At 44.6% G+C, this 12500-nt stretch overlaps 1 protein-coding gene across 1 annotated transcript in view; it reads left to right on the top strand.

Moving 5' to 3' along the window:
• Positions 1-12500, top strand: part of LOC143295965 (glucagon-like peptide 1 receptor) — a 44426-nt gene that overhangs the window by 3574 nt on the left and 28352 nt on the right. Inside the window, exons 3-4 of the mRNA XM_076607675.1 lie at positions 1638-1748; positions 4436-4587. Coding sequence (XP_076463790.1) covers positions 1638-1748; positions 4436-4587 — 263 coding nt within the window. The remainder of the gene's footprint in view (positions 1-1637; positions 1749-4435; positions 4588-12500) is intronic.

Here is a 12500-nt window from a genome sequence, read left to right as displayed (position 1 = left end):
GCGTGTATGGATTTGTCTGAACACAGTGACGCCTCCTTTAGAAACTGAAGCTGAAACTAATGTAACCCCCAGGGAGAGAAGCGCCTTTCACAAGGGACACAACACCTGGGTAGGGTGAGGAACGAAGGGAGAGAAGCGCCTTTCACAAGGGACACAACACCTGGGTGGGGTGAGGAACAAAGGGAGTGAAGCGCCTTTCACAAGGGACACAACACCTGGGTAGGGTGAGGAACGAAGGGAGTGAAGCGCCTTTCACAAGGGACACAACACCTGGGTAGGGTGAGGAACGAAGGGAGTGAAGCGCCTTTCACAAGGGACACAACACCTGGGTGGGGTGAGGAACAAAGGGAGAGAAGCGCCTTTCACAAGGGACACAACACCTGGGTAGGGTGAGGATCAAAGGGAGTGAAGCGCCTTTCACAAGGGACACAACACCTGGGTGGGGTGAGGAACGAAGGGAGTGAAGCGCCTTTCACAAGGGACACAACACCTGGGTGGGGTGAGGAACAAAGGGAGAGAAGCGCCTTTCACAAGGGACACAACACCTGGGTGGGGTGAGGAACGAAGGGAGAGAAGCGCCTTTCACAAGGGACACAACACCTGGGTGGGGTGAGGAACGAAGGGAGAGAAGCGCCTTTCACAAGGGACACAACACCTGGGTGGGGTGAGGATCAAAGGGAGTGAAGCGCCTTTCACAAGGGACACAACACCTGGGTGGGGTGAGGAACGAAGGGAGTGAAGCGCCTTTCACAAGGGACATAACACCATGCTGAATCAGGGACCCCGAACTCTGATCACTGGTCAACACTGGGTCGGAGAGTCAGCTTGGTCAAACCGATTTTTTCTGCCATGGAGTCTCCCAGTGTTGTTGGGTGTTTTTTTTTGTTTTGTTTTTTTTTTGGGGGGTTATTATTATTATTATTATTATTATTATTATTATTATCATTGTTGTTGTTGTCAGTAGTAGTAGTAGTAGTGTATATTTCCTTGCGTGTAGGTCGTTCTCTTCCTTGGGGTGGGGTGTGTGGGGGTGGTGGGGGTTGGGCGGTGGTGGGGAGGGTTAGGGCGATGCAGAGTAACCAATCTGGCAACAACAACAAAATAAAAGAGAGAAAGCAAGAAGTGACAGAAAGAAAACATGACAGTTTCTGAAATATTTCATTGTTTCCTTGTTTCTACTTTTGACTTCTTTTTTTTTTCTTATTCATATATTTATTCTTTTTGCTGATTGTATATATATATATATATATATATATATATATATATATATATATATATATAGAGAGAGAGAGAGAGATATGTGTGTGTGGGGGGGGTGTGGGGGGGGGGTTGCTTGCTATATTTTGGCGTGTATAATATAACATAGACGAAATGCGTAGTGTATAATATGAGGTGTTATTTTTTTTTTTTTTTTTTAAGTAACTGTAGTAGTTTTGTGGGTAGAATGTTATATGAGTATTTTCTTCTCTTTATTTTTTTTTCACCATCATCATTTCTGTTATCATTATTATCACTATTATTATCATCATCAGCAGCAGCAGCATCTTTATCATGAGTGTGTGTGTGTGTGTGTGTGTGTGTGTGTGTGTGTGTGTGTGTGTGTTGTTGTTGTTGTTGTTGTTGTTGTTGTTGTTCAGGGGTATACTGTGACGCAGTGTTTGACAGCATCATGTGCTGGCCCTACTCACCGGCCGGAACGGTGGCCAGAAAACCTTGTCCCGCCATCATCTTCAACTTCAACACGGCGGGTGAGTCACTGGCCGTTTATCATGTTGTCTCCGGAGTGTATAGTATTGTTGTTGTTGTCGCTAGGGCGTGTATATTGTTGTTGTCGATAGAACGTGTACATTGTTCTTGTTGTCGCTGGGGTGTGTATGTTGTTGTTGGTGTCGCTAGGGCGTGTATATTGTTGTTGTTGCTGTTGTCGATAGGGCGTGTATATTGTTGTTGTTGTTGTTGTTGTTGTCGCTAGGGCGTGTATATTGTTGTTGTTGTCGCTAGGGTGTGTATATTGTTGTTGTTGTTGTTGTCGCTAGGGCGTGTATATTGTTGTTGTTGTCGCTAGGGTGTGTATATTGTTGTTGTTGTTGCTGTCGCTAAGGCGTGTATATCGTTGCTGTTGTTGTTGTCGCTAAGGCGTGTATATCGTTGCTGTTGTTGTTGTCGCTAGGGCGTGTATATCGTTGCTGTTGTTGTTGTCGCTAGGGCGTGTATATTGTTGCTGTTGTTGTTGTCGCTAGGGCGTGTATATTGTTGTTGTTGTTGTCGCTAGGGCGTGTATATTGTTGTTGTTGTTGTCGCTAGGGCGTGTATATTGTTGTTGTTGTTGTCGCTAGGGCGTGTATATTGTTGTTGTTGTTGTCGCTAGGGCGTGTATATTGTTGCTGTTGTTGTTGTCGCTAGGGCGTGTATATTGTTGTTGTTGCTAGGGCGTGTATGTTGTTGCTGTTGTTGTTGTCGCTAGGGCGTGTATATTGTTGTTGTTGTTGTCGCTAGGGCGTGTATATTGTTGCTGTTGTTGTTGTCGCTAGGGCGTGTATATTGTTGTTGTTGCTAGGGCGTGTATATTGTTGCTGTTGTTGTTGTCGCTAGGGCGTGTATATTGTTGCTGTTGTTGTTGTCGCTAGGGCGTGTATATCGTTGCTGTTGTTGCTGTCGCTAGGGCGTGTATATTGTTGTTGTTGTCGCTAGGGCGTGTATATTGTTGCTGTTGTTGTCGCTAGGGCGTGTATATTGTTGCTGTTGTTGTTGTCGCTAGGGCGTGTATATTGATGTTGTTGTCGCCAGGGCGTGTATATTGTTGTTGTTGTTGTCGCTAGGGCGTGTATATCGTTGTTGTTGTTGTCGCTAAGGCGTGTATATCGTTGCTGTTGTTGTTGTCACCATGGTGTATATTGTTGTTGTTGTTGCCGTGGTGTTGCTGTTTTCATAAAATATGTATTTCAGTCATACTTATACATATCCAATGCATTTTATATTGACACATACTGATAGATATCCAGCATGTATTATATTCAATACGAACTACTCACACACCCATCTTGTGATAGATATCCAGCATGTATTATATTCAATACGAACTACTCACACACCCGTCTTGTATTATAATCATAGTTATACACACCCAACATGTATTATATTCACACTCACATACACACACAACACATTTTTACATTCATACTCAAACTCACCCAACGTGTATTATTTCATGACTCATACACACTCACCATGAATTATATTCATACCCCAAGACACCCAACATGTATCATGGACATACTCATACAGATCCAACATGCATTATAGTCATAACTCACACACACCTAACAAGAATTGCATTCACACTTACTCATACACACCCAGCATGTATTATACCCATACTCATACACACCCAACACGCATTATGGTCGCATTTCATGATACACACCCATCATATCATACTCAAACTAACTCATACACACCCAACATGCATTATGGTCACACTACATGATACACATGCAACATATGTTATACTCACACTTACTCATGCAAACGCAACATATATCATACTCACACTTACTCATACACACCCAACACGCATTATGGTCACACTACATGATACACATGCAACATATGTTATACTCACACTTACTCATGCACACGCAACATATATCATACTCACATTACTCATACACACACAACACGCATTATGGTCACACTACATGATACACATGCAACATATATCATACTCACACTTACTCATGCAAACGCAACATATATCATACTCACACTTACTCATGCACACGCAACATATATCATACTCACACTTACTCATGCAAACGCAACATATATCATACTCACACTTACTCATACACACCCAACACGCATTATGGTTACACTTCATAGTACACATGCAACATATATCATACTCACCCTTACTCATGCACATGCAACATATATCATACTCACACTTACTCATGCACACGCAACATATATCATACTCACACTTAACCATGCACATGCAACATATATCATACTCACACTTACTCATGCAAACGCAACATATATCATACTCACACTTACTCATGCACACGCAACATATATCATACTCACACTTAACCATGCACATGCAACATATATCATACTCACACTTACTCATGCAAACGCAACATATATCATACTCACACTCACTCATGCACACGCAACATATATCATACTCACCCTTACTCATGCAAACGCAACATATATCATACTCACACTTACTCATGCACACGCAACATATATCATACTCACCCTTACTCATGCACATGCAACATATATCATACTCACACTTACTCATGCACACGCAACATATATCATGCTCACACTAACTCATACACACCCAACAAGCATTAGAGTCACACTTCATGCTACAAACCCACCAGGCGCAGTACTTAACACTCACTCCACCACACAACAGAGTACGCCACCAGGATCTGTCAGGAGGATGGAACCTGGGGGCCCCCGCCGCCCGACGCCAACCGCAGCAACATCCCCGTCAAGGGCTGGACCAACTACTCGGCCTGCCAGCGTCATGGGCCCTCGTCCCGCCACGTGCCCGTCATCATCAAGGTCAGCTTCACTGCTGTGACAGGTGTCTGTGTGTAATCACTGATCATTCCTCCTGTGTCGGCTTCACTGCTGTGACAGGTGTCTGTGTGTAATCACTGATCATTCCTCCTGTGTCAGCTTCACTGCTGTGACAGTCAGGTGTCTGTGTGTAATCACTGATCATTCCTCCTGTGTCAGCTTCACTGCTGTGACAGTCAGGTGTCTGTGTGTAATCATTGATCATTCCTCCTGTGTCAGCTTCACTGCTGTGACAGGTGTCTGTGTGTAATCACTGATCATTCCTCCTGTGTCAGCTTCACTGCTGTGACAGGTGTCTGTGTGTAATCACTGATCATTCCTCCTGTGTCAGCTTCACTGCTGTGACAGGTGTCTGTGTGGCATCACTGATCATTCCTCCTGTGTCAGCTTCACTGCTGTGACAGGTATCTGTGTGTAATCACTGATCATTCCTCCTGTGTCAGCTTCACTGCTGTGACAGTCAGGTGTCTGTGTGTAATCACTGATCATTCCTCCTGTGTCAGCTTCACTGCTGTGATAGTCAGGTGTCTGTGTGTAATCACTGATCATTCCTCCTGTGTCAGCTTCACTGCTGTGACAGGTGTCTGTGTGTAATCACTGATCATTCCTCCTGTGTCAGCTTCACTGCAGTGACAGTCAGGTGTCTGTGTGTAATCACTGATCATTCCTCCTGTGTCAGCTTCACTGCAGTGACAGTCAGGTGTCTGTGTGTAATCATTGATCATCCCTCCTGTGTCAGCTTCACTGCTGTGACAGGTGTCTGTGTGTAATCACTGATCATCCCTCCTGTGTCAGCTTCACTGCAGTGACAGTCAGGTGTCTGTGTGTAATCACTGATCATTCCTCCTGTGTCAGCTTCACTGCTGTGACAGTCAGGTGTCTGTGTGTAATCATTGATCATTCCTCCTGTGTCAGCTTCACTGCTGTGACAGGTGTCTGTGTGTAATCACTGATCATTCCTCCTGTATCAGCTTCACTGCTGTGACAGTCAGGTGTCTGTGTGTAATCACTGATCATTCCTCCTGTGTCGGCTTCACTGTTGTGACAGTCAGGTGTCTGTGTGTAATCACTGATCATTCCTCCTGTGTCAGCTTCACTGCTGTGACAGGTGTCTGTGTGTAATCACTGATCATTCCTCCTGTGTCAGCTTCACTGCTGTGACAGGTGTCTGTGTGTAATCACTGATCATTCCTCCTGTGTCAGCTTCACTGCTGTGACAGTCAGGTGTCTGTGTGTAATCACTGATCATTCCTCCTGTGTCAGCTTCACTGCTGTGACAGGTGTCTGTGTGTCATCACTGATCATTCCTCCTGTGTCAGCTTCACTGCTGTGACAGGTGTCTGTGTGTAATCATTGATCATTCCTCCTGTGTCAGCTTCACTGCTGTGACAGGTGTCTGTGTGTAATCACTGATCATTCCTCCTGTGTCAGCTTCACTGCAGTGACAGGTGTCTGTGTGTAATCACTGATCATTCCTCATGTGTCAGCTTCACTGCTGTGACAGTCAGGTGTCTGTGTGTAATCACTGATCATTCCTCCTGTGTCGGCTTCACTGCTGTGACAGTCAGGTGTCTGTGTGTAATCACTGATCATTCCTCCTGTGTCAGCTTCACTGCTGTGACAGTCAGGTGTCTGTGTGTAATCACTGATCATTCCTCCTGTGTCAGCTTCACTGCTGTGACAGTCAGGTGTCTGTGTGTAATCACTGATCATTCCTCCTGTGTCGGCTTCACTGCTGTGACAGTCAGGTGTCTGTGTGTAATCACTGATCATTCCTCCTGTGTCAGCTTCACTGCTGTGACAGTCAGGTGTCTGTGTGTAATCATTGATCATTCCTCCTGTGTCAGCTTCACTGCTGTGACAGGTGTCTGTGTGTGATCACTGATCATTCCTCCTGTGTCAGCTTCACTGCTGTGACAGGTGTCTGTGTGTAATCATTGATCATTCCTCCTGTGTCAGCTTCACTGCTGTGACAAGTGTCAGTGTGTAATCACTGATCATTCCTCCTGTGTCAGCTTCACTGCTGTGACAAGTGTCAGTGTGTAATCACTGATCATTCCTCCTGTGTCAGCTTCACTGCTGTGATAGTCAGGTGTCTGTGTGTAATCACTGATCATTCCTCCTGTGTCAGCTTCACTGCTGTGACAGTCAGGTGTCTGTGTGTAATCATTGATCATTCCTCCTGTGTCAGCTTCACTGCTGTGACAAGTGTCAGTGTGTAATCACTGATCATTCCTCCTGTGTCAGCTTCACTGCTGTGATAGTCAGGTGTCTGTGTGTAATCACTGATCATTCCTCCTGTGTCAGTTTCTGCCAACGACCGAACTATCGATTATATATCTTCGTTGATAGATATAGAATCTGTTATAGCACCTATCTTCTTCCAACGACTGAACTATTGATTATATATCTTTATTGATTGATATAGAATCTGTTATAGCACCTATCTTCTTCCAACGACTGAACTATTGATTATATATCTTTATTGATTGATATAGAATCTGTTATAGCACCTATCTGCTTCCAACGACCGAACTATCGATTATATATCTTTATTGATTGATATAGAATCTGTTATAGCACCTATCTTCTTCCAACGACTGAACTATTGATTATATATCTTTATTGATTGATATAGAATCTGTTATAGCACCTATCTGCTTCCAACGACCGAACTATTGATTATATATCTTTATTGATTGATATAGAATCTGTTATAGCACCTATCTTCTTCCAACGACTGAACTATTGATTATATATCTTTATTGATTGATATAGAATCTGTTATAGCACCTATCTTCTGTCAACGACCGAACTATTGATCATATAATTATCTTTATTGATTGATACACAATCTTTAATAGCACCTACTTCTTTCAACGACTGAACTATTGATTATATAGTTATCTTTATTGATTGATATAGAATCTTTCATAGCATCTATCTTCTTTCAACGACGGAACTCCAAGCGCCGTACAAACTCAGTGTTCTTTGCCCGACAGGCTGCCCACCTGGGTAGAGCTGACCGACGGCTGTATTTCAGCGCTCATCATTCGTTTCTTGTGCCTGTCAGTCAGGCTTTAGTCGCGCGCGCGCACACACATACACACACACACAGCACACAAACAAACACACAGACGCACAAACGCACGCACACACACACACACACACACACACACACACACACACACACACACACACACACACGCGCGCGCGCGCGCACGCGCGCGCGCGCACACACGCATACACACACACACACACACACACACACACACACACACACACACACACACACACACACACACACACACACACACACACACACACACACACACACACACACACACGCACACGCGCGAGCACACACACACACGTACACGCGCGAGCACACACACACAAACACAGACACAGACACACACACACACACACACACACACACACACACACACACACACACACACACACGTACACGCGCGAGCACACACACACACACACACACACACACACACACACACACACACACACACACTAAAGAAGAGCACATAGTACATTACACACACACACACACACACACACACACACACACACACACACACACACACACACACACACACACACAAGAATAACACAGAGAACAAGAGCAGGAGTTGATGGTTTGTGGGAGGATGACTGAAACAGACAGTTCAGAAAATGAGTTCGTTTCTTCTCTAGTGTTTGGTAAGAATTAGAAAACACATAAAACCTCTCTCTCTCTCTCTCTCTCTCTCTCTCTCTCTCTCTCTCTCTCTCTCTCTCTCTCTCTCTTGTGATATTCTGAAAAGATAAGCCAAACTTATGTTGACATTTAACACACCTACAGACAGTTTACAAGAGTTTACAAGAATCTCTTTCGACTCCGGAGAAAACGACAGCGATCACTTTCGTCTTCACCTTTAGGGAACTGCCGTCGTTTTGAGTGGTTACAAGGCGTACCAGACAGCAGAACTGAGTTTCCTTGAAAAGTAAGACACTGTACTGATTTTTGTTTTTTCATCTGAGATGCAGGGTTCACATATAAGGGTAAGTGACCACATAGGAGCTTGCACAGTTTCTGTCTTGAAGGCATAGTGGATTGATGCTGAATTGTTCGGTTAAACAGCGGTGTGTGCAGCCGTTGTAATTGAGCATCACGCATAACCACAGATGCTCCATTGCACGTGCACTTCTGTACTTCACAGTGAAAACCTACAGCTACCGGTTATAAACCACTAAAGATGTGGGTTTTCATTGCAAAAAAAAATTTTTTTTAATAAAAAGAAATGCAAGAAAGCTCATTACATTGGCTGCACAGAGTTTCAGTTTCAGTTTCGAGCTCACACGAAGGCGTCACCGCCTTCGGACTAATCCATATACGCTACACGGCATCGACTAGGCAGATGCCTGACCAGCAGCATAACCCAACGCGCTTAGTCAGGCCTTATATTTGTGTACCTATCAGAGTGGTTTTCTGATAACAGAATTTTGCCAGAGGACAACACTCCTTCTTCTTCTTCTTCTTCTTCTGCGTTCACTCGTATGCACACGAGTGGGCTTTTACGTGTATGACCGTTTTTACCCCGCCATGTAGGCAGCCATACTCCGTTTTCGGGGGTGTGCATGCTGGGTATGTTCTTGTTTCCATAACCCACCGAACGCTGACATGGATTACAGGATCTTTAACGTGCGTATTTGATCTTCTGCTTGCATATACACACGAAGGGGGTTCAGGCACTAGCAGGTCTGCACATATGTTGACCTGGGAGATCGTAAAAATCTCCACCCTTTACCCACCAGGCGCCGTCACCGTGATTCGAACCCGGGACCCTCAGATTGACAGTCCAACGCTTTAACCACTCGGCTATTGCGCCCGTCGAGGACAACACTCGATTGCCATAGGTTCTTTTCCAGTGCGTGCTGCACACGGGACCTCGGTTTATCGTCTCATCCGAATGACTAGACGCTCATTTTGATTTTCCTGTCAAATGTGGGAGAAAGGACGAGATCAGGGATTCGAACCCAGACCTTCACGGACTCTCTGTGTTGGCATATGAGCGTCTTAACCACTCTGCCACCTTTCTCCTCAGTCCTCAAAAGGACACAACACTGTTACCGGAGAATCAGATGCATCATGACGTTGTCACCATGGCCACATGAAGAGAACTGTGCAAGATCCCAAGTGGTCCTCATCTTTTGGTGAACCCTGTACTTCTTTCTGCATTCTCTCCGTTCCAGTTTCAAGGAGGTGTCAAGGCGTGCAGACTGATCTATGTATGGTACACCACATCTTCTGGGGGGTAAAAAAGCAACAACAACAACAACAACAACAACAAAAAAGCACATATGTGACCGACGCAGTGGTCAATCCTCAGAGAGCATAGGCTAGGTTTGTGTGAAATATCGTCACGAAATGGCTAAGGAGAGCCTAGCCCAGGTTTGTGTGAAATATCGTCACGAAATGGCTAAGGAGAGCCTAGCCCAGGTTTGTGTGAAATATCGTCACGAAATGGCTAAGGAGAGCCTAGCCCAGGTTTGTGTGAAATATCGTCACGAAATGGCTAAGGAGAGCCTAGCCCAGGTTTGTGTGAAATATCGTCACGAAATGGCTAAGGAGAGCCTAGCCCAGGTTTGTGTGAAATATCGTCACGAAATGGCTAAGGAGAGCCTAGCCCAGGTTTGTGTGAAATATCGTCACGAAATGGCTATGGAGAGCCTAGCCCAGGTTTGTGTGAAATATCGTCACGAAATGGCTAAGGAGAGCCTAGCCCAGGTTTGTGTGAAATATCGTCACGAAATGGCTAAGGAGAGCCTAGCCCAGGTTTGTGTGAAATATCATCATGAAATGGCTATGGAGAGCCTAGCCCAGGTTTGTGTGAAATATCGTCATGAAATGGCTATGGAGAGCCCAGCCTAGGTTTGTGTGAAATATCTTCATTAAATGGCAATGGAGAACCTAGCCCATGTTTGTGTGAAATATCGTCATGGAATGGCTATGGAGAGCCTAGCCCAGGTTTGTGTGAAATATCGTCATGGAATGGGTATGGAGAGCATAGCCCAGGATTGTGTGAAATATCGTTTCGGAACGGCTATGGAGAGCCTAGCGCAGGTTTGTGTGAAATATCGTCATGAAATGGCTATTGAGAGCCTAGCCCAGGTTTGTGTGAAATATCGTCATGAAATGGCTAAGGAGAGCCTAGCCCAGGTTTGTGTGAAATATCGTCACGAAATGGCTAAGGAGAGCCTAGCCCAGGTTTGTGTGAAATATCGTCACGAAATGGCTAAGGAGAGCCTAGCCCAGGTTTGTGTGAAATATCATCATGAAATGGCTATGGAGAGCCTAGCCCAGGTTTGTGTGAAATATCGTCATGAAATGGCTATGGAGAGCCCAGCCTAGGTTTGTGTGAAATATCTTCATTAAATGGCAATGGAGAACCTAGCCCATGTTTGTGTGAAATATCGTCATGGAATGGCTATGGAGAGCCTAGCCCATGTTTGTGTGAAATATCGTCATGGAATGGGTATGGAGAGCATAGCCCAGGATTGTGTGAAATATCGTTTCGGAACGGCTATGGAGAGCCTAGCGCAGGTTTGTGTGAAATATCGTCATGAAATGGCTATTGAGAGCCTAGCCCAGGTTTGTGTGAAATATCGTCATGAAATGGCTAAGGAGAGCCTAGCCCAGGTTTGTGTGAAATATCGTCATGAAATGGCTATGGAAAGCCCAGCCTAGGTTTGTGTGAGATATCGTCATAAAATGGCAATGGAGAGCCTAATCCAGGTTTGTGTGAAATATCGTCATAAAATGGCAATGGAGAGCCAAGCTCATGTTTGTGTGAGATATCATCATGAAATGGCTCTGGAGACCTGACCAGTGCGTTGAGCTTGTGCGTGGGTAAGGCATCTGCAGATGTGGTGCAGATTACATGGAACACGCTTCGATCTGACAACTTCGTGAAACTGCATCTGCATCTGCACCTTTTCTTCTTCTTCTTCTTCTTCTTCTTCTTCTTCTTCTTCTTCTAAGCAGATGTGGTGTGGCGTACATGGGTCGGACTGTACGTTTTGACACCGCCTTGTGACTGACACTGAACCTGAACTGAAACTGTCAGTCTCAGTTTTTGTTTTATGCACTTTAACCACGCTCGTCAGAAGACTCTCTGTCTCTCTGACTCTCTCCCTCTATGTATATATATATATATATATATATATATATATATATATATATATATATTCTCACTCTTCTCGACTTGTCAGCCGCCTTTGACACGATAGACCATTCAATCCTCCTTTCCCGTCTTCATTTTACATTTGGTATCAACGGCACTGTTCTAAACTGGTTCAAATCTTATCTCACTGATCGATTCCAGTCTGTCATTGTTGATAATTTCCAGTCTGAACCCGTTAAAATTGAACATGGAGTCCCACAGGGATCTGTTTTAGGCCCAGTGCTCTTCACATTGTACACTGCTCCTCTCGCTGAAATTATCAACCGCCATAATGTCAGTCATCATTGTTATGCTGATGACACTCAACTCCAGAAGAGTGATACACCTGAAAAACTGTTGTCGCTCTTGCAAGAAACATCTAACTGCTTCCTGGATATTCAAAATTGGATGACTCTAAATAAGTTACAATTGAACGTGGACAAAACTGAAGCAATGATCATAGGAACTAAACAAAAACTCTCTTCCATTACAACTAATACAATCAAACTTGGCAGTACATCCATCCCTCTGTCCAGTTCAGTCAGGAACCTCGGCGTTGTCCTTGACAACACCCTGTCCATGCAAACATTTATCAATCAGACATGTCAATCCTGCTACTGTCAACTGCGGCGCATTAGTTCCATCCGGAAATATCTGTCCATTGACGCAACATCT

This window comes from Babylonia areolata, chromosome 2, assembly GCF_041734735.1.
Source record: "Babylonia areolata isolate BAREFJ2019XMU chromosome 2, ASM4173473v1, whole genome shotgun sequence".
NCBI classification, from domain to species: domain Eukaryota; kingdom Metazoa; phylum Mollusca; class Gastropoda; order Neogastropoda; family Buccinidae; genus Babylonia; species Babylonia areolata.
The sequence above is the reverse complement of the archived record's forward strand: the minus strand, read 5'-3'. Positions and strand labels throughout refer to the sequence as shown.